Source organism: Volvox carteri (assembly GCF_000143455.1).
Source record: "Volvox carteri f. nagariensis unplaced genomic scaffold VOLCAscaffold_21, whole genome shotgun sequence".
In the NCBI taxonomy this organism is placed as follows: Eukaryota; Viridiplantae; Chlorophyta; class Chlorophyceae; order Chlamydomonadales; family Volvocaceae; genus Volvox; species Volvox carteri.
In genome coordinates, this window is record NW_003307564.1 from 1,867,625 (window position 1) to 1,893,851 (window position 26,227).

A 26,227-nucleotide genomic window follows, 5' to 3' on the forward strand; every position below is an offset into this window, starting at 1 on the left:
TTTATGAAGCAACCGCATTTATGTTTTTTTTTAAGGAAACGTTGCCCGACTGAGGGAGGCGGTTGATCGCCTGACGTCACGCCCCACGGTACGCTTTAAAATGACTTACGCACAAATCCCGATGAAGTGCGGTGCACCGCTCTTCTCGGCATAAAAATTGCATGTGCAGAAATCTTTTGCAGCCCATGTTATCTGCTCCTAAAGCCTCCTAAAGTTATACAGTAAAACGTCGACTGCGAGATCATTGTCCTTGTCAGCGCTCCGTCTCTTGCAATTAGCAATCGATTTAGGGGAAGTATTTCCCCAGCCGCCACGCCGGAAACATCGTTTCTTTTCGTTCTTGTTTCCGGCGCCTGTCGACTTGAAGGAGACCTTCTTCCTCGGGACGACCGGCTCAAGAAACCTTGGGCAGCGCCCCGAGACGAGTTTCGGACGGCAGTGGAGCGCTTTTACATCTCCGTGCGTGGAAGCGCACGTCAGTAATAGCGCTTCTTCTCAGCAGCGAAAGGCTTACTAACCGTACATTGCCTTTTCCGCTTTTCTTCGGTGTGCATACGCTCCAGATTACCAGCTGCCTTTTGCGACAATCAGGGCCAGCCTTTGGGGCACGCAGCAGCAAACGCCTACTATTTCAATTACAACGAGCACGGATTGACAGCCAGTTTCTCTCGCTTACAACCGATTAGGAAAGAATGGCTGGAGTGGTCAGGAGCAGCCTCGGCAAGGATCTGCAGCAGCCCGGAACTGGTCATGGCCGCTTTGACCATGGCCGCGTAGCTGCTGCTGCGAGGGTGGACTTTGTGGCTCTTCCAGGCAGTAAGTGGCGTTTTTGTCGGCGCCGCTGTGCAGTGGACGCTACCTTGGCGCTTGGCGCAGCGCAGCTGGCCGGTCAAACCGCCGCGTGCTGCTTGGTGGTGTCCACGACACATCCCAGCCCGTCAATGTTGAAACATCAACAGCTTCAGCAGCAGCATTATCAGCAGCAACGGCAGCACCAGCGCCCTATGGTGTGGCGATCGCGCGACGCGAGCAAATTTAAGCGAGGTGCGCAAAGCCGTGACAGAAGGACGTATCTTCGATCGGACGCGCTTGGGCACCTGGGACGCGCTTGCAGCTGGAGATGTCATGCTCTTTTTTATGAGTTAATTTGTGGCTCTCTTCACTGCTGCATCGCGGCCTGGCGGTAGTGCGGAACTGTTTTAGCAGCGCTGCCGCGCACCGAATAGCGGGAAATTGCAATTTTATTTCTCTGGCTCATCATATTATTCAGTGATTCTTATGGTTCCTTTGGCATTAATCCTGCAACACTCCTACCTTTTATCATTTTTTGTATCCCGTCGCACGATTTACTATCCTCGCCCAGTATGCCATACTTCCCTTGACTGCTAACTTGACTGCTTGACTGCGAACATGACGGATCACGCAATCGTGCTCCTCCATCGCGCGCTATATGGACATAATATCACGAATCGAACGAACCAGGTGTCCCGGTGCGCTTTCGCGAGGATGACGCACAGGCCCCGTCTACGGATTCCGCAGCTGCCAAACGTACAGGTAAGGTTCTGGTAAGCGAGGCTGCTTAAGAGTGTCGATTTACAACATATAACCGATATTCCACACAGGCATAGATTCAGAGAATCGTTTTCCGAAATCCTCCGCTGCGTTGCGTTGTGCGCTGTTGTGCTGCGCTGCGTTGTCCGCCGGCGGTGTGCTGCGACCGCGAAAGCGGCAACGACCATTACGATGATACAGAGGTAAAATGTTTTTCATATACCCTGTGTACAGCAACAGGTAATCTATATATATGAAGTTGGTAGAGGGGTACAACGTCATGGGTGGACGCGTCCAGGATTAAAGAACGACATTTCGAGCGGTGCAGCGTACAGAAGGTTGAGCTATTCTCTTTCAGCGTGCCCTTGATTTTCTTCCTTGATTTTGTCCTATGTGTTTTTCGTAGGCGCGCATCGGTCACAGGTGCCCGTTATCCTCAAGTACGGCAAGCATTGCAACTTTGGCGAGGCGTACGCAGTGGTGGGCTCGGTTTCGGAGCTGGGCTCCTGGGACCCCGCAAGGGCCGTCAAGATGCGCGTAAGGGGGAAGGGTTGGGGTGTGGAGAGTTCCGAGGGGGGTGCAATGTCGTACACGTGCATCATGCGTGTGTACAGCATTGAGATTTAACCCGACGCTGAGGCAGACATGCTCTTGGCCGAAGCCTCAAGCGCAATTTGCGTTCAAAGATTCGATGATTCACGTATTTCTGCAATTTTCACACTACGTATCGCATTTCGCTGTTGGGTTGTGAAGATTTGTCAGAAGAGATTTCATTGTGGAGGACAGGCAGAGAGGACTTCAAATGCTTTAGTTTCAAACAGTTTATAAATATTTTTAAGGGTTCTTCCTCATTTAATGTGGATTTTTCGGTAGTGGGGAGGGTACAGGGGGCCGATCCCGTCGACGAGATGGCGAGTTGGCAACGGCGTTTTGAAATGATGCATCGAAAAAGCATGGAGCACAGTCGGGTGGCAAGATTATGATGGTGAATGGCAGTGATTTTTATCATCAATGCCTCAGGGCTGGATTCGCACGTCGCCCAGGGGTCTCCTGCCTGTCGTCATGTCTCATCCCCTCGCGCCCTACCCTCTACTAACGTCTCCTCACCCCCCCTTACATCGGGCAGTAACCTCGCCACGTTGGGATCCCAACGTGATCCTTACGGCAGTTTGGTACCTTCAATGGCCGTTAATGGCGGCCGACGACTCCTCGCTTTTTTCTGCGTCTATCCACCTGTGTACTACCTCCTGCGGTCGTCCTGCGCTCGTCCTGCGCTCGTCCTGCTGTGCTCGTCCTGCTCCTCTCCTGCTCTCATCCAACTCTCCTATTCCCCCCCTGCTCTCCTTTCCCCCCACCACCACTTCCGTCTCTCCGTAGTGGACACCGGGCGACGTGTGGGTGGCCCACGTGCAGCTTCCCGTAGATACGGAAGTGCAGTACAAGTACGTACGGATCAACAAGGACGGCGCGTTGGTGGCGTGGGAGGGTGCTGATGCAGGTGCGGTTGTGCGTGCATGTGCGGGTTGCATCGCGGTTGGGATGTCTCTCGGAGCAGCTCCGTCATTCCGTGTCTCTTTTAATCAGTTATGGACGTCCAAAGCCAGCCAGGGCCTTTCCAGGGCTTCCCCAGACTGGCAAATTATGGTGAGGTTGGCGCTCTATTGGCTCTCTATTCCGTGGTTCGTTTCGTTTGTTGTCCGTTTGTGGTTCGTTCGTTTGTGGTTCGATCGTTTGTAGTTCATTCGTTGCGTATCCATGTTGACCGACGTTACGGCGACGACATAGTTGGTTTCGGAGGGAAGGGCATTGTGCGGAATTCCCCACTCCTGGGAGCCATGGCGCAGACGTACTCAAGTGGCGTGTGGGTGGCTTCACGGGGGGGGAGCGGAGGGGGGCCCGCCCGCTGTGCTTTGTCCTGCTCTGCTAGCAGCTCCCGTGTTAACCAACGATCATCAAAACAAAGATGGGTTGAAGGTCAACGCGACATCAATTCGCAGGCAACGGCGGCTGTGCGGACGCCATGGGCAACCTGAACCTTCATGTACGACCCGGTCACCGAGTCATTTGGGGGCATGGAGTCGAGGTGTACGACGACTTGCCGCCGGGTGCGTGCGTGTGTAGGAGAGGGGGAGGGATGTGTGGCTGCTGCCACTGCTATAATAGCTGCGATTGTTGTCATTTTTATTGATAATTTTCTGCTCTTTTGCTCTCCCTCGTAACGAAAGCTATGCCGTCCTAACTGAGCTGTCGTTAGGTCTCCGCTGGATGATGCCCTTTTGTTGACTCCCGGCTAATGCCCACATCTGCCAAACTCACTCTTTCATGCAGAGTATGCGGATTTCGCCGGCACGCCGTTGCCTGGAACATCCGCTGTCACGCCAACCGCCGCCGGTACGACAGCCAGTGGTGGTGGTGGTGGCGGCGGCGGCGGCATTGGCGGCGGCGGAGTGCTGTCGGGTATGAAGGAGACGGCCCGCGGCGCGCTCGCGGCCCTGGAATCCGCTCTGACAGGTGATGTGCATGCGCGCGATGCATATATAGTACAACGCAGGTGGTTAATTCAAACCGGATGCCGTACTTCGTTCGTTACGGCCTTTGAAGTTTTGCGAAGTTCGTCGGTTCCCGTCATCACACATGCCCGCCGCCGGGTGTTGAGGTGATCCTGGAGTAAACTTTTCTTTATCCTACCTACAAACGCATGGTGCGGTGCGGTGTGGTTGTCCTCGGCAGGTGGCGGCGGCGTTAGTATCGGCGGCGGCGGCGCCAGCGTAGCTGACGTCAGCGGTACGACGACGACAGCCGGCGGAAGCAGCCCCGCCTCCGGCACCGGTTCTGGTCCCGGATTTACCAACGCAACAGGCTACGGCTTCGAAACCGGCGCTGGCGGCACGTCCTACCCGTCCTTTACACCAGCGCCGCCAGGCGGGGGAAGTACGACAATAGGTGGCGCCGCCAACGCTAACGCCAACGCCCCCGCTGCCAGCCATGACCGGCATGTGGCGCCCGCTGCTAATGATTATAACGTGGTAAACCCCACCGCCTCTACCCCGGTAACAACGGGCAGCAGCGGCTTTGACTTCGCTGCCGTACCGCATATCACGAGCACCGACCTGGCGGCGACGCTGATCGCGGCAGGGCCGGCGGCGGGGGCGGTATCGGCGGCGGCGCTGGGGCTGCCAACGGATGAGGGCGGCAGCATTCCGATCGTGACGCCGGTGGCGCCGCCGGCGGCGGCGCACGGCGGCAGCGGCAGCGGCGTCGACACGATGACGACGACGGCGGGGGCGGTTCCGCCACCGACGGTGACGACGTCCGGTGCGCCCGTTGAGCAGGTATGTAGGTATGTAGATATGAAGGTATGTAGGTATGTAGGTAGGTAGGTTGGTGTGCTTATGCGTGCGTCTGTGTGCGGGGTGGAGCTGCAAGTCATGGCGTCATGGCAACAAGTTCGTGCTGGGGGATCACAGCTGTGATGTCAGGGGGGTACTCTGGGGATCGTACTTCGCATAAATCTTGTAACCCAACGCCGGAAAAAAAAGCCCGGAAGCCAAGAAACACAAAACCATAATTGTAATGGTAATGGTTACGTACGTATGTATGTACTTGTGCATGTACGTATGATGTATGTTTGTGAGCACACACACACACACACACACACACACCGCCTCACCGCCGCACGCTGCGCTTCCCGGCAGCAGCCCGATATCGGCTCCTTCACATCGGGTCCCAGCGCAACCGCCGTTGACACAGCAGCTAGCACTGCCGTACCAACCGAGAACGGCCCCGGCAACAACGGCACTGGAGAAAGCAACGTCGGAGGTACTAGTTTTGGCGGCGGCGGCAGCGGCGGCGGGAGCCGCCGCCGTGGCCCCAGCTTTTTCCGCAAGTGAAGATCACCTGGCGGAGGCGACTCCACGACACCGCGAGACAGCGTCGACGGGCGATTTGATGACCAGCCCATGAGCCAATATGGCTTCCCTGGCTTTTCTACGGTGCTCTGGTCTCCCTCAGTTGCGGTTTGCATTTCAGTTACGGCAGTTGGATTAGTTGGATGACGAGGCGGATGCTGCACCCCATGGACTTCTGACGAGTCCTGACTTAATTGTTGAGACACCGCGCCTTGTATTGTTGTTGTTGAGAGCCGGTTGCCCGAGTTTTAGCGTCCTGTCCAATCGAAAACAGATTATGCATATGGGTTCTTCTTCTTCTTCTTCTTCTTCTTCTTCTCCTTCTCTTCCTTCTTCTCTTCTTCTTTTTCTTTCTTGAAGTGTTAGGTTGGGTTCTTCCTGGGTGGTGCCTGTTGTCGTCCGCACACGCAGATGGGTGTTCTGTCGATGGTGCTGCACCGGGCATCCTTGAATGCGCGGTGTTGAGGCAAGCGTGACACTGTAAGAAGGCATATTGGTGTTCTCGGTACCGGATCGCGTCTATCTGATGGATGGTCTTGAGTCCGGTCTTGCCTGCTCGGACGCAGACGAGACTTGTTGCTCGAAATTTCCTTCCTCCCTCCACAAGTCATGTTCAAAAACCGCCAACACACGGCACATCAAGAAGCCTGCCCGCTATCTCTCAAGGGTCTTACAAAGCACGTATTGCTTTACTATGTGGGTTGCAAGTAATGGCGGTGTTTATGATGTTCTTTGGTGAGGACCAGGAAACGTTATTTCAAGCGTGGAACAGATTTTGGCGGCAATCCAGGGACCCTCCAGAGGGTTGCAAAAGGGGTCTTATCCCCCAATCCTGGGGGTGGGTAGTGGTCAGCCATCCTCCCATCCTGGCAGGGGTGGCCGACTCCCATCTCCCATCTTAAGGGCCGGTGCTAATCCCATCCCTCAAGACAGGTTTCCCATCCTGCCAGCCAGGGTCCCATCCCCAATCCCTTCGGCCAGGGTTTCCAATCCCCATCCTGCAGCTGAGTCTCCCCAATCCTCATCCTGCCAGCCAGGGTCCCTCCCCAAATTGGGGACCCCAATCCCTTCGACCAGGGCCATCCCCATCCTGCAGCTGTGTTCACAACCGAAAGCTGTCAGCCAGGGTCCCGTCCCCATCCCTTGAGCTGGTGCCACAACCCTCATCCTGAGATGCCAGCTACAAACCTACTCCTTACGTTGTGTGAGCAAAATCGACCATGACAACATGCATGTTTGGTACTGGCTTTGGCCACCATTTAAACACTTTCACCAGATGCTGTGAGATGCACCATAAGTAACAGCACACCAAGTAAGCAATATGGACAACTACACCGTTGTATGACGTCTTATCGCAGGAAAAGAACCGATCGGCAGATGCTAGATCCCGTGATATTCAGGATACTTCAATTATCCCCCCTCCAAAGTTGAGGGCGTCCTCGACCGTTCGTCTATCTCGGGGTGTCTGCGAGATGTTAGCATCTACAGGAAACCAATGGCAGCACTCCGAAGAGAGAACTGAACCCGGGTCGGGAACGTGATTCCGAGTCATGATACCAACTTGCTGTATTGCAGGGTATCCTTATTGCAGGAAAAGAAACAATGGACTGATGCTATGTCCTGGTCTACCCGGGATACTACATACACTATCCATCCTTGGTCTGTTGCAGTCCTGTCAGTATTCATCCGCAGCCTCATCTTACTGCAGAACCACCCATCATCCTAATCCTCCAGCTGTGTTCCCAATCCTCACCCTATGGCAGCGAGCCCATCCTAAACCTGCGACAGCCTGCAATCCCCATCCTGTCGACCAGGGTCCCATCCCCGTCCTTGGCCAGGGTTCCCAATCCCATCCTTGGTCCAGGTTTCAATCCCCATCCCTCAGACAGGGATCCCATCCCCATCCTCACCCTGACAGCAATATCCATCCTAAAAGTAGTGTAGCAGTCCTGAACCGTAATCCTTGCCGTGGCCCTTAATCCTGACGTCGTCACCCTATTCCCCACCTGACCAGTACCTGCATCCAATCCCCAATCTTTGCAACCCTCTAATCCGCCCTGCTAACGAGGCAGCAAAGCAACGACGCGCGAGCATAAAAATCGCATGGCACCAAGAACGTCCAGTACAGTTATTATGCCCTTGCGAAAAACTGAAGCACCAACATATCACGACAGTACGGTATGTACTGTACGGTATGACAGTACGGTATGTACGAAATTGACAGCGGAAGTCCCGGGGTGGTCTGGCGCTTTGTTGAGTTCAACACGGTAAACGACTTTTTCCCGTAATTCGCAACAGGTGCACACGTCGTTGCCCTGGCAAATAATACATAAAATCTTCTTGGTACAGGTGTACAGAGTACGGAGTGGGAGTGGAGTACGGAGGTGGTCTTATGCACCTACAATAGAGCGGCATCTTCATTGGGTCGTCCCATTTGTTTGGTTGCAGGACTTGCATTCTGCCAATGTATCTATCCGCACAACAGCGGGGTTCAACCAAACGGGTTGGCAACGCGAACGAACACGGGTTACAACGCAAACAAACGCGATAACTACACAACAGCTGCTTCCACTTGTGTTTTGCGGACAGATTGGCTATTTTTAAGCAGGCTTGCACACTGCTTCGGCGTGGATAAGGCAGGAGTGCGGGACAACTAAACAACCATACAACTACCTTTTTCATCAGTTTCGCCGACGGGTTGATGGGGCTTGCACTGCCGTTGCGCTTACGAGGGGCAGAGGGGACGGAGGCAGCAGGCGACGTATCCCGCATAGGAGGTCGCCATCGCGGCAGACTTGCGGTTACGCAACAGCTGTGCTCGCTGGAATGAAGTCATTCCTCTGTTTCATCCCATGTTGCTGGAGATATGGATTGGTACGCATATTGGAGGCTTCTGTCTCACCCGCCTATGAGTTCAGCTGTACAAAATTACTCTTATCTAATTTTGTGGCCGTACTTTGCGTCATACATTGTTTTATTGCAGGAAAATTTGATTTTTTACCTTCGTAGACGTCCAACCCGCGAACTCGACGCCTCCGTCCCAAATGTCTATTATGCGCTGTGGCATATAAAACATGTCCACTCAAGGGAACGGGCGCGCGTACATGACGATGTACCGCATGGTCGTTGTTGTACTTGGCGGTGCTGTTTCTTCGTGCATGACGTGAAATACTCGGACAGTGTTACAGACCCTTGATGGTAGAACCGCTGGTGGGCACATGGTGTGGAGCTTGACTGTGGCTTGGTTCGTAGGACGCGGTAGCGTGTTCCAGCGCAGGGCTCCCTGGGTGCGATGGCAGCACTCTTGCTGTAGGCTTGGTATAGGGGGCCCTTGGGTACTTGCACCCGAGTTTTTTTAAGTAATATATTACTTAAAAGGAATAAATCGGTATTTTGGCCTTTGGAAAAAAGGAATGAATTGAGCCCGACCCGTACATTTTCATTCCTCCAGCCAAAAACGTCCATTGCTGCCAGATTGCTCCGTAGTGTGCAAAACTTAGGGTTTTCAAGTTATTTTCAAGAGGAAGTGGCTGGACAGCACCAGCAGGGGCCGGTACATGATGAATCGGTAGAGTCCTAGTGTGCTGTGGTTTGCAACGGCAGGTGACGGCCTGTGATTTGCTACGCGGTTGCTTGCTTTGGGCCTTTGCTTGGTCGATTTTACTTATTGCTCGCACAACAGTGCCAGAACTATCTACGCATGTGCACGACGAGTGCACACACGAACGAAAACGCGCCAACTCAGTGCAAGACTCTTGGTCTATGAGGGGAGTTGTAACCATAAAGGGGGGGTCTGGGGGGGGGAGGAGCCCCCCCCAGCGCCTCACACTTAAGGAATAAATTACGACGACCCTAGCAACTTTGTTACTTAAGTTGGAATAAATTGAGACCCACCCTAAACGAAAAAAATTACTGACTTGCACCTGCCCGGCTCCGGCAGCGAGTCTGTGTGCGTTTCAGCTAGCGTCGACCCCTCTTGGACGCTGTCCGAGAGTCCGGGTGCACACTATGCCCTTTCTTTTGTTTGGAGGCATGGGAATTTGTGGAATGTTGTTGCTTGTGAATGCACGGCTCCCTGCTTTTTGGGCGGGGCCCCAGCGCAAAGCGCCCAGGGGGGCCCCGACCTATAGGATTGCCCATGTCCGTGTGTGTGTGTGTGTGTGTGTGTGTGTGTGTGTGTGTGTGTGTGTGTGTAACGGACCAAACATAATATCTCGCCTGGCTGAAACGCGTTATAGGTACTATACAGCATTCTCTATTGCAAGGTATCTCGCATGTAGCCAACAAAAATCGTATGAGCGCAAACAAGTTTGGCTGCCTCAATCGACCGAGGCCAAAGTCACATCAACGCCTCTCGCGCTAAATTTCATCGCAAAAGGTACCGCGTATCTCATATTTGAATTCTTAGATGACGGCGTATGATAACTCGAACTCCCAGGCCTTGAGTGTGTAACGGACCAAACATAATATTTCACCCGGCTGAAACGCGTTATCGGTACTATACAGCATTCTCTATTGCAAGGTATCTCGCATGTAGCTAACAAAGACCGTATGAGCACAAACAAGTTTAGCTGCCTCCATTCACCGACCTCAAAAGTCACATCAACGCCTCTCGCGCTAAAATTCATCCCGAAAGCTGCCGCGTATCTCACAATGGAATTCTGAGATGACGGCGTATGATAACTCGAACACCCAGCTTGTGTTACCATTTGCCGGCATGGGCAATCCGACTTGCCCACCAGCAGGCCAACATAATTTGCTTTCATTTCTCTATGAAATACACAAGCTGCTTGTGTGTACATTTACTTTGGCCAATGCACGGGGCCTCCTGAGACTTGCGGTGTGCCCCGATGAAGCCCGCGGCTGTGGGGCGGATTGCTGAGGCCGCTGGCGCTTCGGGGATAAACATCACAGACAGCACCGAAATTCACCCAGCTTTCGTTACCATTTGCCCGCACGGGCATTCCGACTTGCGGTCTGCCGCACTGTCCATGCGGCATGCACCCGGAATGCCGGTTGCGGCATGCACCCGGAATGCCGGGTCCATTCCGGGTGCATGCCCGGAATGGATGCGATTCGCGTGGAGCCCGCAGGCGGTGCTGACGATTCCGCCGGTGCAAGCTTAGCTCTCACACCATCAGCACTGCTGCAACAAAGCACATCTCCCACCGCGTTGACACTACCCATCAATTGTCACACTTGCCACCCTTGCTACCGGCCTGTACGGATGCAGAGGGGCCCCGCCCTTTTTCCGGCTTCCTTGAAGCCGACACCCAACTTGTCGCTGGGAGTACGTGCCCTTGATTGATCATGAACCGCTAGCATGTGGGTTGGATCATGAACGGCTAGTGATGTGGGTTGGTTCCCTGTCCCCCTTCTCATGACTGCATCCTAAAACTCGTAAGTAAGTAGTGAAATTAAATTATACATTTACATATATAAATAACGTGTCCATATGTTTCGTAGCCATTGTTTGGGGTCGTATGGGGGAAATGATCGGATAAGGGTTCTCCACTTAATAGACGAGACCCCGGGAAGATTATAGTTGGGTAGCCTTTCCAGTTATTGATTAATAAGTCAGCAGGGCTCCGTGACCGTACAAAAAAAGTTCCGGGGGTTCCGTATTGGCCAGCGACATGGACTGGCCATGACTAAACTTGTTGTGCAATACAATATGGAAACTGGTCAGGCAATGTACTTTCATTCATTGAAAGGAAGCGTTGTTTTGCTAAGCGAAGCTGTTGCCGTTCCATCCAACTTGCCCTAGTTTTCTTACCTTCATTTTTGACTTCCTCGTGTCCTTTCACTCACATCTCATAAAGTCAAAGTTTATGCGGTGAAGCCCCAATCCATGTGGTAATTCCAATTTCATGGGATCGTGAAAGACTGACTGCCTTTGCTCAACCAGCGATACCCATTTTTCCTATTAGCCACACGGCATATACACAATTGTGCTGCTGAAGTGCAAACATCTCTAAGCTCCGCATCTACTATCATGGCATCGGGGGGCGTCGCCCACGGTGGCGACGACCCTGTGAGGGCTTGGTTGCGCTCTAACGTGCCGCACGTTGTCCGGGTGAGATCTGATGAGGGGGAAAACATGTTCCCATTCCAACCTTTTACGAGCCTGGATCGCGCCCGTTGGCCGCGACAGGAACTCTTCGCTGGTGGCGCGGCAGGCGCCATCGCCAAGACATGTGTTGCACCTCTGGAACGCACCAAGATTCTGCTCATGGTACGGACTGCCGTGAGGATTATGGATTTCCAAAGTCCAAACCTGGCCAGGTCCTGCGAGTAGCAGGTCCGCGCCAGAGTTTCAAAAATGCTTTTGCCCTTCCGGCAATTTCTTAGTGACCAAGTGGTTACTATGAGGATTTCTTTTGGAAACCACTCTTTTGGTAACTACCTTACATTTTTTGTCCGGGGGCTGCGCCATCGCTCCACCCACCAATTTGCTCCGGCGCCGCGACACATGCTGTCTGTGTTTCGAAACACCCACATCGCGAGGGCTTTCTTAACAACATCCACAACGCGACCGTGTCTGGCGGATCATTTTTCACCCTAAGTATCAAGCCATTACTAGTCCATATCAAATATCGGATTCCTTATAAAGGACAAGCTGTCCGAACAAGGCTCCATGAAACCTACCGACTCTACGTACGGCAACGCGATCCCGAGCTGAACACAGCGACCCATCAAAGCTTTTATCCAAGCGCCAAATCATTATCAGTGGCGGTGGTCGCTCCCGGGGGGTTCCGCGGCCCAATTTCCCGGCGACCACCTGGTCATATAACTGGCAGGTACCTCCAAATATATCCTCGCGAACGCCTTCCGGAAGGGAAGTATTTTCTCCACAAGGGCCGTACGAGATCCAAAGATTGCCTTTCGAAAATCAAAATCAAAATGTGTTGGATCCCTCACGATGTCGCTCCCGGCCCGTCTTTCCTTCCGTCCACGGGACACATTCCCCCGAAACCCGCCCCAGACCGGCCGCTCCAGGACCAGCGCCCTCAGCACCCTACGACTCATTCTCGCCACGGAGGGGGTCCCCGGTCTCTTCCGCGGCAACGGGGCCTCGTGTCTCCGGATCATGCCGTACGCCGCTATCCACTTCAGCGTGTACGAAGCCTATCGTCGAATCCTGGCGGAGCACATGATCGCGTCGGTGGCGGCACCGCCGCCGTCGCTATCCGCCGCCACGATTAGCAGCGGCGGCTGTGCCGCCGCCGCTGCCACCGCGGCCTCCGGAGACATGGTTGATGGCGGCGGGGGCGGGGAGCGGAGGGCCGCGGACCCGCAAGCCGGCGTGTCTGCTAGCGTGTCTCGTCCACCGCCACCGCCGCGGTTGACTTCGGGCGCCTTACCCACGGCAGCAGCTCAGCAGCAGCACCTCGGGGAGGATGTTCCCCCCACCCCCATGACAAGCAGCATCGACGTATCTGCTACTGCCGTGATCACCACTGTTGAGGAGGAACAGCGAGTGGAGGCGCTGCCGGCGGAGGCGTTGCCGCCGCCGCCGCCGCCGCCAGCGCAGTGGCACCGCGGCGCGGGTTCTGCCCAGCAGGAGCGGAATCAGCAGCAGCAGCGGCGGCGGCGGCCAGGACCGATCGTGGACCTCGTGGCGGGCTCGGCCGCCGGCGCAACTGCCGTACTGCTGACTTACCCGCTTGACATGGTGCGGACGCGAATGGCCTGGGCAATGGATGGAGGGTCCAGGAAATCAGCAGCGCTGGCGGCGGCGGCGGCGTCCCCGCCGCCGTTGGCGGCAAACGTGTCCCCAGCGAGCTCTGTCGTCGGGACGCCGCTGACGTCAGCAGTTGCCGTACCGGCGGGTATTTCGAGGAATGCGTCAACAGCGGCGGTTCCTGAAGCACACGGGCTGGCTGCAGCAGCGCGGCAGCCGCCGGCACATCACATCCGGATTGGAGCAATGCTCGTACACACAGCGCGCCATGAGGGCATCCGCGGGCTATACCGCGGCCTTGCGCCGACGCTGTACGGCATCATGCCGTACGCAGGTTTGAAGTTTTTCGTGTACGGCTCTTTGAAGCAATGGTATCGGGAGACGCTGCAGCCGCTACACCCGCCGCAGCCGGCGTTAGCGCCTGGCGCCGGCGCCGGCGGAGGCGGCGTCAGCGTCAGCGAGCGGCTCCCAGTGCCGTACATGTTGGCCTTTGGCGGCGTATCGGGGTTGTTGGCACAAACTGTGACCTACCCGCTGGACGTCGTCCGCCGTCGGATGCAGGTGTACGGCATCCAACAAGAAGCTGCCGCTTCAGCAGTTAGTGCTGCTGGGCAGGGCGCCGCGTCGAGTAGTAGTGGGGCGTCTGTGGCGGCTGCGGCCACAGCATCGCGGCTTACAACATGGGACGTTGGGAGTACGATTGTACGGCAGGAAGGGCTGCGGGGGCTGTTCCGGGGACTGAGCCTGAACTACGTGAAAGTGGTGCCCTCGACGGCCATCGGGTTCACAGTGTACGACATGTTTAAGTCGTACCTTGGGGTCATGGGAAATCTGACATAATGCGTCATCATCTCGTTGCGTTGTTGTGGAGGGGGGAGGTGGAGGGGAAGGAGAACCCGACTAGAGCATTCACATCGTAAGATGCAGGAAGGAGATGCAGGAAAACACCGTCACCATCACCGCCATCACCATTATCACCATTACCGCCTTTACCAGCAATATAAGTAAAACCTCAAGAAGGGTATGTATGTCTAAATGAACTGAGCTAAGGTCAGGAGGAGTGGCATGGGGTGTGGGTAGGTAGTCAGGTAGGTAGGCAGGTAGGTAGGCAGGTAGGTAGGTTGGTGGTAGCTGTGGGTGTGGGTGCGTATGTGCATGTCATATGGCTCATGGCAACATGGGCCAGAGGTTAAGAGAGAGCACCGAAACGAGGTACAAGAGCAGGTGTGTTTGTGTGTGTGTGTGTTTGGGGGAAAAAGGGAGAAAGAGGAGTACATGAATCCTAGCGAGCTGCATCCCATAAGACGGAAGTCTGCCGCCGCAGTGGGGTGAGGTGTGGTACGGCAGGCCACTGGTTACCTGTCTAATCCCCGCCTCCCCCTTCCTCCCACAGCCTCCCCAATATTGCCATCTTTGTCGTCGTCTCGTCGTCGTCATCGCCTTTGGGCAGCCGCGCAAACAACGTTTTCCGAAACGGGCCATTTCATGCCTTGCAGCCCAGCCTATAGCCTCCGCCGCCTTGGGTTTGAGGAATGCGCAACGAGCTTAAACCTTGGAAGATAAATTCGCCGGAGTTTACCTTAGCTTGTCAGCTAGCTTGCATGGATGTCACCAGCGCGCGAATTCCCTTCCTGACGAAAATGTATATAGGTTGCACATGATTTCTGTATGTGGATCGTTTGCAGGTTTGTCGTATTCCTTAAAATCGGGTTTCGGGGGGCGAGGGGAATAGGGGAGAAAAAAAGAGATTTGCTAGCGCTTAATAACACGGTCTTGTGGGTTCCTGACGGCCCCCCCAGGTGCCACCCTGAAGGGGGGGGAGGGGCTTGCAGGGTTCGCATGAGGCCCCCTGTCGCGTAAATGGACGAATGTGTGAGTGAGGACGTCGTTAGGGGCCTGCCGAAGGTAGACTGAGTGTAGGTAGCAATTAGAGGGTAGATTGAGTAGAGATTACTCGTCGCAGTATGGAGTTTGGTGGTAGTTGTGCGATGATGATGAGTATGTGCCTTGTCTCCGTCCCCCCCTTTGCGAGCTTCGACTTCCAACCTCCACGTCACCATGCGATGCGCTTTGGGCGGGGGTTCTGCAGCTATCGGGTCTGCTGCTCTGACCGCGTGGATATCACCACGTATCATCTCCAGTATGCCGTACGCCATCAGACCGGGACACAGATCCAGAGAAGCAGAGATCAAACGGCCAGGAAAGTACGGAAGCAGGCGCGTGTGTACGGCGCGTATGTATACAACAATGAAACGCGTGCGTTTTTCTTAACGCGTGCGTTTTCCTTAAAAATCCAACCAAAAACGCGCTTACAGGCGAGTGGGAATTTGCTTACAGGTCAGACTGCCGCGACCACTGCGTTATACGCATGTGCCCGAATTATTCTTAATAATACAGACAGATAGACAGACAGGCTAGATTCAATTTATGTGAAAAGGCAACGCGCACACACACACACACACGCACACACGCCTCATCAGTATGGGCCTCATCAGTCAGTCCATCGATCAGCCGGCGCGATGGCTACTGAGGATTGATTACCCCGGCCGTAGGGGCCTTAGTCGCCTTTCCCAGGGGGGGTCTTCCTCTGTCTTCCTCGTCTCGGTCTCGTCTCGTTTCGCTGAATGATGCAGTTGTCTTGTGGAACGTGCTCCCACCCCCCACGCAGGATGTCAAAGAAGAGAAGGAAAGAAACCCAAAAGACTTGGCACAACACCGGGGATGGATAGTGATGACCGAAGAGCGGGAAGGGGCAAATCCGAGATTCGATGCCCACTTGCACTCACATGCGTACGTACATACCCCCCTTCACCATTGCCTCTTCACATTTTTCCTGCTAAATATAATAATATTCTAAATGTAGCGCATGTTGACAAGTTCCGCACACACGCACGCGCACTCTTTAGACGTTCGTACAGCGTCAAGAGCACCATAAGAACATCGCGCTCTTAGGGCGCTCTTAGAGCTCCAACAGCTCAACAGTGGTTTTCCTTGGCAGCGACGGCTTATACACAGCCTCCAGCACCAACGTTAGCATCATCATCATCATCATCACCAACCCACCTTCGTTGCTTTCGGCACTTTCCTCGGAACTGTATTTCGATACAAGAAATGGGATATATTTAACGCCTCTCTCTTCCCCTCTCTCCCTCCGCTTCAACCCGCGTCTCATCTCATTTCTTGTTGTCAGCTCCGCCATTAAAAGCTCGCGCTGAGATGGATTGAAGGTTCACGCCCCCGAACGCGGCCCGGGCGTTATGCGTCTGTACGGCCTGTACGACAGTTGCATCTCGATAACTACCCTGAGGTGTCGTACTCTCGGGGTAAATGCCCAGCACATCCCAGCTCCCCCTGCACGCGTGTGAAGTTAACGTCCGGATAAGTGTACATTCCGTTACATTCATGCAAAGTCGGTAAGGTGTTTGGTTAGTTGGCGGTTGGGGTTGGGACAACATTTGGCAAATAGCATTCACACGTCACCCCTGAAGCATTATAACCCAGGAAAGGGCCGAACAGGTACCTGATGTGATGGCAAAAGTCCCACGGCACCCATTGGACGGCACAAATAGAGGAGCTCTCATGATGCGTCCCCCTTCCCCCACACACGCCGAAAGGGGTAAAGCCGTAGCATCATTTGTATGCATCACACACACACACACACACACACACACACACACACACGCAGAAGCTCATACACGCCGAAACACATGCATGCCGGTATACTTCACCCGCTTAGGCTCAGATCCCAAGGCAGACAGGCAGGCTGGTGGTTAGGTAGACAGACAGACAGACAGACAGACAGACAGGCAGGCAGGTAGACAGACAGACAGACAGACAGACAGACAGGCAGACAGACAGGCAGACAGGCAGACAGGCAGACAGGCAGACAGGCAGGCAGACAGACAGACAGACAGACAGACAGACAGACAGACAGACAGACAGACAGACAGACAGACAGACAGACAGACAGACAGACAGACAGACAGACAGACAGACAGACAGACAGACAGACAGACAGACAGACAGACAGGCAGGCAGACAGACAGGCAGACAGGCAGACAGGCAGACAGGCAGGCAGGCAGGCAGGCAGGCAGGCAGGCAGGCAGACAGACAGGCAGGCAGCTCGCCATGACGCGATATCATGCTGCGCCACTCACATGCCCCACAGGAAGCAGTGGGATACGAAGTAGGTGGGCCCGCCGCCCTGAGCCAACCAGTCCATGGTCTTCCGGAAAAAGGAGTGCAGGAAGCTCTTCATCTGCCGGGGGAAACGACGACATGTTTGCATGTGTGTCTTAATGATCTGAGCGTGTATGTACGTGTGCGTGTGCTAGGGAGAGCGGAGCTAGCGGACCTGCGGCTCTCAGCTGCTTAGGAGGGACAGAGGCCCGTCACGTCCGCGGGAGAGCTCTTAAGCGGTCTTTCCGTCGGGGTTGGGCCGCAGCCCCTGGCCAGTGTCAGGCCCGGTCAGATTCTTGTAACCTTCACACACACGCGCACAGACCGATAGAACGCCCCTCCAATGACGGAGTGCTTCGGCGGTCTCAGCCACGGGCCGGGTATCGTCCCCCGGCCTTAGAGGTCCAGTAAGGCATGTACACACACATACACACATACATACGCACACATGCACACACACATACACACATACATACACACACATGCACACACACATACACACATGCACACATACATGCACACAAATGCACACATACACACACACATACATACACACACGCACCTGCGGTGGGCCCCACGGGTCTGTGCTGCCGCGGTACGCGCCCCACACCCCGTAGAACGGCATGCGGGCAGCTTGCTCGGGTGAACGGGCCGGCACCGTGCCGAGGGGGCTGGCACCGCCACCCATGCCGAACTCCGAGTAGTGCAAGTCGATACGACGGCGCCGGAGAATGGCCGCAGCGTCCAGTCCGACATCGTTGCGCATCTCCTGCAGGGTATTTTGTACGGATTTGCACGACGGATGTACGACAAGAGGCGGAGTACGTCGCACGACGGCACCGTGGTCATGTATCGTGGCAGTCAATTAGGCTACTTCCCCGTTCTCACCCCGCTGATAAAGCTTTTTCTTACGCCGTATGGGATACGCACATCCCATATCGTACCATACAGTACCGTACAGTACCATACAGTACTTGTTGAAGGGTTGATGAGGGAGATATGCTGTGCCACAAGGCAATTCAAAAGGCAAAATTTGCGTCGTGACAAGATTTGCTGCTGTCGTACCTCCGTCCGTCCGAGTTACCCCGGCATACGCTGACGACTCACCCCGAAGAAGGTGAAGGCGGCGTTCTGTAAGGCCTGTACGGCAGGGTTGTGAAGTGGCAGAAACAGATGTGGTCATGAAGTGACGCAGCCGAGGGCATATGTTCTTTCAGAGTACTACACGCCCTCAGAAATTTCAGATTTGGATTTTAATTGAATGGCTAAAAACAAATCCTAAATCCTGGTAAAAGGGATACGAAAACAACTGTGGACATCCCTCGCTTATATTTTTTAAGGGATTTTAACTGGGTCTGCCCGCTGCTCCTGCTCGCCCGCACGCCCCTACTCCCGTGCTTCCCGCCCTGCTCCCGCCCCCTTCCCCCTTTCAGACATTCATACAAGCCTAGTCCCTATCACACTCCTGTCTCAAACAGCGACCCCCCCTTCCATTTTCCTTCGTTTAGAGGTTCCGACGGGTGGATAAATAAACAAACATACCTACGTGCATACATAGAAATTACTATGTGTAGACGGAGGCACAGCAACCTGCTTCTCCCATCCTCCGCTTTTCCCCTGCTCCCTCCTTCCTGTATTCCTTCCTTCCTTCCATACACATCTCCCGCCCTCATCAAAACCTCTCCGCGGGTCGCAACCCTGCAAGACAGTTGCTAACCAAAGTGAAAGTAACCGTCAACCCAACTAACTGACTAACCGTCATGGGGAAGTTGGGATCGTCCAAAGCGGCGTAGGCGCTTATGCCCAGAAAATCAATCTTCTCAAACAGGTCCTGGGGGGGTGGGGGGATTAGCAGATTTGGGACGGAATAGGATCCCGCGAGGGCTAAAAGAAAAGCTGGCTTGGGGTTGGAATGATATGGGTTGAGGTGTGGGAGAGGGAAAGGAGCCGGGAGAGGGAGCTCAGAGACTGCTAACTGCCAGCAGCTGCAGCAAAAGCCAGCAACCCATCCAGGGATTACGAACGTCCGCGACATGTTATTCCGAACTTTGATTTTGTATATTATTATTATTATTATTATTATTATTATTATTATTATTATTATTATTATTATTATTATTATTATTATTATTATTATTATTATTATTATTATTATTATTATTATTATTATTATTATTATTATTATTATTATTATTATTATTATTATTAATTATTATTATTCACCTGAAGCGCCCGAAGGTCAAATGAGGCGGCTGCCGCCTGGCGCAGCCCGCGACCCGTCATTGCCGACGTAACGGCAGATCCGAACGGTCCAAAGCCCACGAAGCGAGACAGTACGGAAGCCGCGCTGCCGCCACCTGCGCCGCCGCCTGTATTCACCTGAGTAACCTTGTTAAAGTTGAAAGAAACGCCCACCTAGACGGACGCATGGGAGGGAGGTTACAGTCGCGAGGAAGAGTGGTTTTTCAGTTGTTTTTAACCGCCATGCAGTTTTCGGTTGGCGGTTTTTAGCATGGTTGAGTACGCGGGATAACAAATGTACCACAATATTATATTAAAACAACATCGGCCACAGCCACAGCCAGTTGTCCTGTGCGACGGCTGTGACTTTCGGGTACGGCAGATAGATACAGCAGAGGCCTGCGAGAACGTGCCTGGGTGAGGCCCCGTTGAACCTTAATGTACGAATCCGGAGCACCCGCTCGTCGCATGCCCATCAGAAGCCGCTCCCGCATCTCTTCGACCTGTACGGCAGAAGTGCGAGCGTGTACAATCCACAACACCTGAATGGTTCCTGGGGACTCAGAGAGCGCAACCTTCACCTCGCTGCCCTCGGGGCCTTATGTCCGGGGAGCTTATCCCCCTAAAGCCCTAAAGCCAATTAGTAGTTATAGTAACTATAATATACTAGAGTGTATATAGTAACTATAATTACTTATAATACAATAATTATCGGGGGAAGACTGATGTCCCCCTCGTGTAAATCCTACGTATAAACACCCACATACCAGCACGAAGGCCAACTTCCAACCCCCACCTACAGTCCTCTTTTCAGCTCCGTACGACTTAGCACCTTAAAACCCTACCTCCCCTGAACCCACACCCTCCAAGCCCATACCCCAAACCTATCTTACACCCCTACACGAGCTGCATTCAGACACGACCTCCTACCCAAGTTCGCCACGAGTAGGGAAGGGCCTAGCGTTGGCGAATGCGCCATCCAGATACACGTCCAATATGTTATCCGTACAATCGAAATCCCCCCAGCAACCCCTCCGTACACCCAACTACATCCGTACATCGCAGTACGGCACGTTTATACGACAGACACTTTCCCCCACTCACGAGCTGCAGGTACTCCCGGGGGTGGTACAGCACGGTGGCGCTCATCTCGCCCTGCAGTGCTATCCACACCGGCAGGGGATCGACCCAGGCGGGTTTGGCGGCCAGGGCGGCGGCCAGAGCATCCACGGTGGGGTTGAGCATCACCTGGGGTTTGGGGGAGTGGGTTGGGGTTGCGGATTGGGGGATGTAAAAATTGGTCACAAAGCACATCATCTTGTACAACGGTGGAGGCTTCCCAGTGGGAACAATAACTTCTTCTTCATCACCGTTAAGGTTTAAATTTGTCCACTTCAACGTGGGGATTCCGCCGCCGTCAGGGCTACACACACGCGTTATCGGGATCAGCTGCGGGCTGCCATCTTGAATGGAAAGGATGCCAGCTGACGGCAAGGTGGTGTTCGTGTTAGTTAATGCCTTAAGATAAAATGTACACATAAAATAGGACTGTAAACCTAAGGGCAATGAAAAACCAAAACCACAGCGTATCACTCGACCGCCTCTGCCTCTGCCGTACGGACCTCCTGGTACGAGAAGCCGCCGTACTTTTGCTTGGGATTGAAGAGCAGCCCGTTGCGCCACGCCGCCGTCCTGCAATTTTAGTTGGTTGGTTGGTTGGTTGGTTGGTTGGTTGGTTATGCGCGTTAGCATGGTGCGTAGATGTGCGTGGATGCGGTAATGATTGATTTTGAAGGGAATAGTTTCGCAACGACAAAACGCTAAGGAAACAGTGCTTGTATCGTACACGGCACGCAGACGTGTGAGAGGCCTTATGTGTGACATGATTGGATACCGGTGAAGGCATACGGCTGGGCGGCGTCGTACTGGCGGCAGGTAGCGTTAACCAGCGCAGGCTGTACGATGTTGCACAACTGTGGCAAGTCATGATTTTCATGTAGGACTAAAGTTATAGATAACGGAAATCTCATGGTACCAGCGGAGCCCAAACACACGGGCACTTAGGAGGGCATAAAGCAATTGCCACCTAACAGGTGCAAATTGAATTCGTATCCTTTTCTTTGTATTATAAAAGCTGTGTTTAGCGCCAGATGTGCCACTCGCCTGCCTCCATCATCCAGGTGCGGCACAATGCTGATGCCCAATCCCTCCTCAATCGCCCGCCGGAAGCACAACTCCATGCCCGCCTTGAAGCTCGCAATCGACGCCTCGTTTACACTGATGCATTCCATGTTGCTGCACCAGAAGGAAATATCGTCCCAGAAATCATCACCCCAGATCGCCGGATCCAGAGTACGTGCCGTGTCGTCATGTGTCGTACCGTCGTGCCATCGTGTACCGCACCGTCATGTGTCGTGCAGCAACGTCATGGCGTGTACCGGCCCGCGTCGCATTGCATTATTACATGTGTTTCATGGTTTCGTACGGAATAAATGAGAAAGGGGGATGGATGGCGATTCCCGGGGGTTTGGGCCGGGGTGGGGGAGAGGGGAGGGGGGGGGTTTGACAGTGGAGCAGCTGGGTTGTTTTTCGGAGGTAGAGAGATGGAAATGCAAAACGGGTGTTGATGTGATAGTGAGGGGCGCGGGGAGAAATAAATCTGGCGGACGAAGCACCGCATCGGCGCGGATTTAGTGGGCGACGACGGCGTCACAATGTACGGAGACGGGGCGCACCAAGGCGGATTATAAATGCTCCGGAGGACACCCTTAGGGTAGTAATCCTTAGGGATTTTACTGCAAAAATCCTGGCAACTCATGCAACTGGTTCATTAGCCGCCTAAGGGAAGGGATAGGATTCTTGTGTTGTCCGTAGCACTATGTATAGACTTTCCTCCGAATTCCTTTGCACCCATGGTGTTAAAACCCCTTTTCCCCGGCCTTTTCTCCGCTCTTTTTTCCCGCCCTTCTCCCCGCCCTTTATCCCGTCCTTTATCCAGCTCAACGACGGAAAAGCGTGCAGTACAAGCGTGCAGTACAAGCGTGCAGTACAAGGCCTGTGTACAGTTCCCCCGTGACAGCTTTCAGTATGTACCCGTTCATGAAGCAGTAGCTATCAACGCCGCCGTCGCTGTTGAAATCCCTCCAGTAATGGGTCGGTACGAAGTTAATGCGCGTGCCGCCAGCTGCCTTCTTGCCGCGGTCGACCATGTCCGTACACCGCGACGTGAACGGCGGAGCTCGTTGGTACGGCATCCAATCAAATTGGCCGAGCACCATCACCGAGGGGTTGAGCTCAACGGGCATACCCTGGACATGTGCGCCGCCGGGAGCGGCGCCGCTAGGCCCGGCGGCCAGAAGTACGACGGCGCCGACGAGCAGCGACACCGCGGCAAGCACTGCCGTCGCCGACGCTGCCAGAGTATGCAACTTGCCACCGCGCCGCCACCCTGGGATCATACAATAAAGATGCGGGTCGTACATGATCGTACTTTGTCAGTTTGGGGGAACTGGCAATTATGTGGGTTGCTGTTGTGATGCACGTGTGTCTGATAAAACCAACCCCCGACAAGCAGTGTACGACAAGCATCCAAGTGCAAATTATTTAAGCATATTAGGCATCCAATAACGAGTACACTATAAAAAAATTTCATTTTGTTTATTGGCACCTGGAAATACACCGTTGCAGAGGATGCGGAAGCACATGTGCTCGCTCAGTCATACCATGCACGGCAAAACACTTCTGATCAATCACCTCCCCCACCCCTGTCCGCCATTTCAGTATTTAAACTCCAACTAAAAAAGATGTGTCCGTCTCTTGGTTCGCGTGCGTCTCTCCCCTTTCCTTCCCCTCCTTTTCCCTCTCCTTCCGTCCTCTTCTCTTTCCTTCCCTTCCCCTCCTGCTTTCCCTTCCCCTCCTGCTTTCCCTTCCCCTCCTGCCAGCCCCTCAAGCCCTTGATCGTCTGCGCACCTCGCGGAACGGCCCTTAGTCGTTCCTGTTGCTGCCGCTGTTTCCCTCCTGAACCCCCGGACTTAGAGTCCAAGCCGGCGCTAGCGCCACCTGCGGCGGTCGCAGCTGTGTCGGCTGCTCCTTGCGGGCTGTCGTGAGCTGCTGCCGCTACTACTGCCGCAGTCGGCTGACGGCGTCGCAGCGATGGTCGCAGCGATGCAAGCTGCCACACCATTATATACCTTACGCGCCTGATATCCGGCTGATAAGACCCTCAAGCGGGAGAGGATTGTTTGATACCGTCTTTGTTACTATGACTCTGGGTGCTAACTGTACCTCTGTTATTAGGCGTCCCTCCGGTCAAGGAAGGAACGGACGGGAAAGAGGGGGTGGTTGAGGGGAGGACGACGAAGGAAACAACGAAGAGGACGCAGACGAGGAAGAAGTAGAAGTAGTACTAGTAGAGAAACAGCTGTTGAAGTGGAAGGCGAAGGAGAAGTGGGAAGGAAACCGACTCAAGCGGCAGCGCTGCGACTACTAGCTGACACTTGGCTGCTGCGAGCTACCCCCTGTTGCCGTTCTTGCTGGTAAAACTGATGGGCGCGCTGCTCTCTTGGTGGTGATTGTGGGGTGGTCCTTGAGATGTGGAGACGTCTCCAACGTGGCGATGTATGTATGTAAGTATCTCGCAGGGGCTGTCCACAAACGCGCACAGGTGTGGGTGTTTTGGATCGAACTGAAGAATGGGAGAGTGGGAGTCTGGTGTCTTGGATGGTTGGGTCGGAGGGTCTCGGGCAGCGAGGATATGTGTGGTCTTCACTTCCCGCCGAGGGTACCCCCTGAGGAAGTTAACGGCCCTCACCGTCAGGAAACCCTATTCACCTTAGGAAGATGAATTCGGCTCCTTTTATAGCTTATAGCTTTCTTCCACCAGTGTTCTCTCTCTCTCCCTTTTCTCTCTCCCCGTGCCTCTCCCTCTCTCTTACATAGCACTCATGTGGCTTCCTCTCTCTCCCTGTCGCCCTTGACGATAGCGGTTAGTGGTTCGTTTGGTGAATGAATGATTGGCGATTAGGATGGATGGATGGGCGGATGTCTAATTTTGGGCGGGCGGATGGATAGATGACGGAAACCAGAGTGACAGATGGGCTCAGAGGGGAGAAAGCAGCGCGTGATAGAGTGGATGCATGAGCGAGGAGGACACAGCACGGCCAAACCAACCACCAACGCCGGAGCGGATTCTCGCACACCAGCTGGCGGGCTGCTGATGCAACAAGAACCCATCAATCAAAACATATTTCCCAACGTTGGAGAGCGACGGCAAGCTGTCAAAGGGAGGCAGAGGAGGTGTGCGTGATGTGTGGTTTCGGGGCGGCCTGTATCCATTGGCGCATGTCGTTCGCGTCGCATGGGAGGGCGAGGCCGGCGAGAGCTGGGACGAGGCCTCAGACGCTGGCCTCACGACTTTGATAAAAGTTCACAACGCAGCTGTAACTAACTAAGGAAGAAGGGAAATGGTCAGGGAAACGCCTCTCACACTTTCGGTGAGAGGACCGAACCATGGGTCGCTGGCTCACTCTATGTCGCTTGGCAGGATGCGAGAGGAATTTCATTTCTCCACCCAGCTACCTATGAGGGTCGTGTGACCCGTGTTACGGCATGCACACTTAGAATACCCGTTTTTCTTGGAGGCGTGGGATCTAGCGTTCCGTCCTTGTGGCACGGCGAACAGTAGCGATGCATATACTGCTGAAAGGTCTTTGGACTGAATATTGACTGCGGCGATACCGCTCGTCATACGACGCCGATGGCTGGGCTACATGCGATATTGCCATGCCTTTGCACTGTAGAAGTGGGGTCTCCATCTCTTATCGAAGGTTACTGTGAATGCTCTTACCTCCCTGCTGGTTACGGTAATCCAAACGGATCACGAGTGAATGCCGCACCAAAGCACAACTGCCTCAGGAATCTGTTACAGCCCCCGCAGCCCCGCCTATCCTAGAGTCGTTTAGGTGGTAAAGTGATTGGTTGCAGGTTGGTGCTTTGCGGGCCGTTTGCCGCAACTACCGGCTCGTTATGGAAAGGGGTGAGACCACCATGAGACCCCTCCGAGATGTCAACGCCAACCGTCGCAAATTGTTGCAAATGGAAGCTTGCACATAAAAGCATTAATTTTTCGCGAGTGAGATGCGTACTTTTGGAAATTGATCTGACCCCGACGGCAGCCATCTATCAAAGTTAAGGAGGCAACACCGCAATGGCAAATGGCATGACATAATATGAATTATGTTAATCATGGAAAACAATTTGGACAACTTCTGTTGGAAGTCAAGTCACAAGGCATCTGTTAAACCATGACCCTGAAGCAAGGAACGAAAACCAAATGGACTTTGGACCCTCTAATACAAATTAAGGCAAGAAGAATGTGAATATGAGGCGGAGGTCTGACCCGTGTCGTGACCGAGGTCGCCCGCGTGGTAACTGGCACACTAATTCCCTCTCTAGAACACCCAAGGCACCCAGCAGGAGACGTACACCCATGCTTTCCTTCGGCACCCTTTGCCTGTTTCGTGCGCCAAGCTGATCTTTCATGTTGTTGTTAAGGAAGCACGGATTGCTGGGAGGTTTGGAGTCATTATGGCTCCAGCACGGGGTCTGACACCGTGGGAGAAAGGGAGAGACCTATAACACCCAACGTATTCATTCGCCTCGGTCA

The 26,227-nt window shown here is 54.1% G+C and overlaps 4 protein-coding genes across 4 annotated transcripts; 2 read left to right on the forward strand and 2 right to left on the reverse strand.

Annotated features, from left to right (window-relative positions):
* Positions 1-692: 692 nt before the first annotated feature.
* VOLCADRAFT_91596 (uncharacterized protein) lies at positions 693-6,606 on the forward strand (the record flags this gene model as incomplete). Its single annotated transcript, XM_002950972.1, has 8 exons — positions 693-1,044; positions 1,958-2,088; positions 2,929-3,049; positions 3,549-3,656; positions 4,282-4,883; positions 5,247-5,437; positions 6,026-6,155; positions 6,556-6,606. 8 exons carry the CDS (start codon positions 693-695, stop codon positions 6,604-6,606), a joined length of 1,686 nt encoding a protein of 561 aa, XP_002951018.1.
* Positions 6,607-11,616: 5,010 nt separating this feature from the next.
* VOLCADRAFT_44344 (uncharacterized protein) lies at positions 11,617-13,965 on the forward strand (the record flags this gene model as incomplete). Its single annotated transcript, XM_002950973.1, has 6 exons — positions 11,617-11,744; positions 12,474-12,624; positions 13,045-13,169; positions 13,302-13,514; positions 13,596-13,744; positions 13,808-13,965. Coding segments are annotated over 6 exons (924 nt in total), but the record flags the coding sequence as incomplete, so codon positions are not given.
* A 2,351-nt stretch (positions 13,966-16,316) lies between these two features.
* VOLCADRAFT_91598 (uncharacterized protein) lies at positions 16,317-21,854 on the reverse strand (the record flags this gene model as incomplete). The annotated part of the gene is made up of 10 exons (XM_002951071.1): positions 16,317-16,494; positions 17,301-17,446; positions 17,933-18,091; positions 18,430-18,462; positions 19,079-19,153; positions 19,546-19,737; positions 19,998-20,066; positions 20,668-20,811; positions 21,186-21,255; positions 21,655-21,854. 10 exons carry the CDS (start codon positions 21,852-21,854, stop codon positions 16,317-16,319), a joined length of 1,266 nt encoding a protein of 421 aa, XP_002951117.1.
* A 708-nt stretch (positions 21,855-22,562) lies between these two features.
* On the reverse strand, positions 22,563-23,746 carry VOLCADRAFT_91599 (uncharacterized protein; the record flags this gene model as incomplete). Its single annotated transcript, XM_002951072.1, has 2 exons — positions 22,563-23,011; positions 23,533-23,746. The coding sequence occupies 2 exons, from the start codon at positions 23,744-23,746 to the stop codon at positions 22,563-22,565; spliced, it is 663 nt and encodes a 220-aa protein (XP_002951118.1).
* Positions 23,747-26,227: the final 2,481 nt, after the last annotated feature.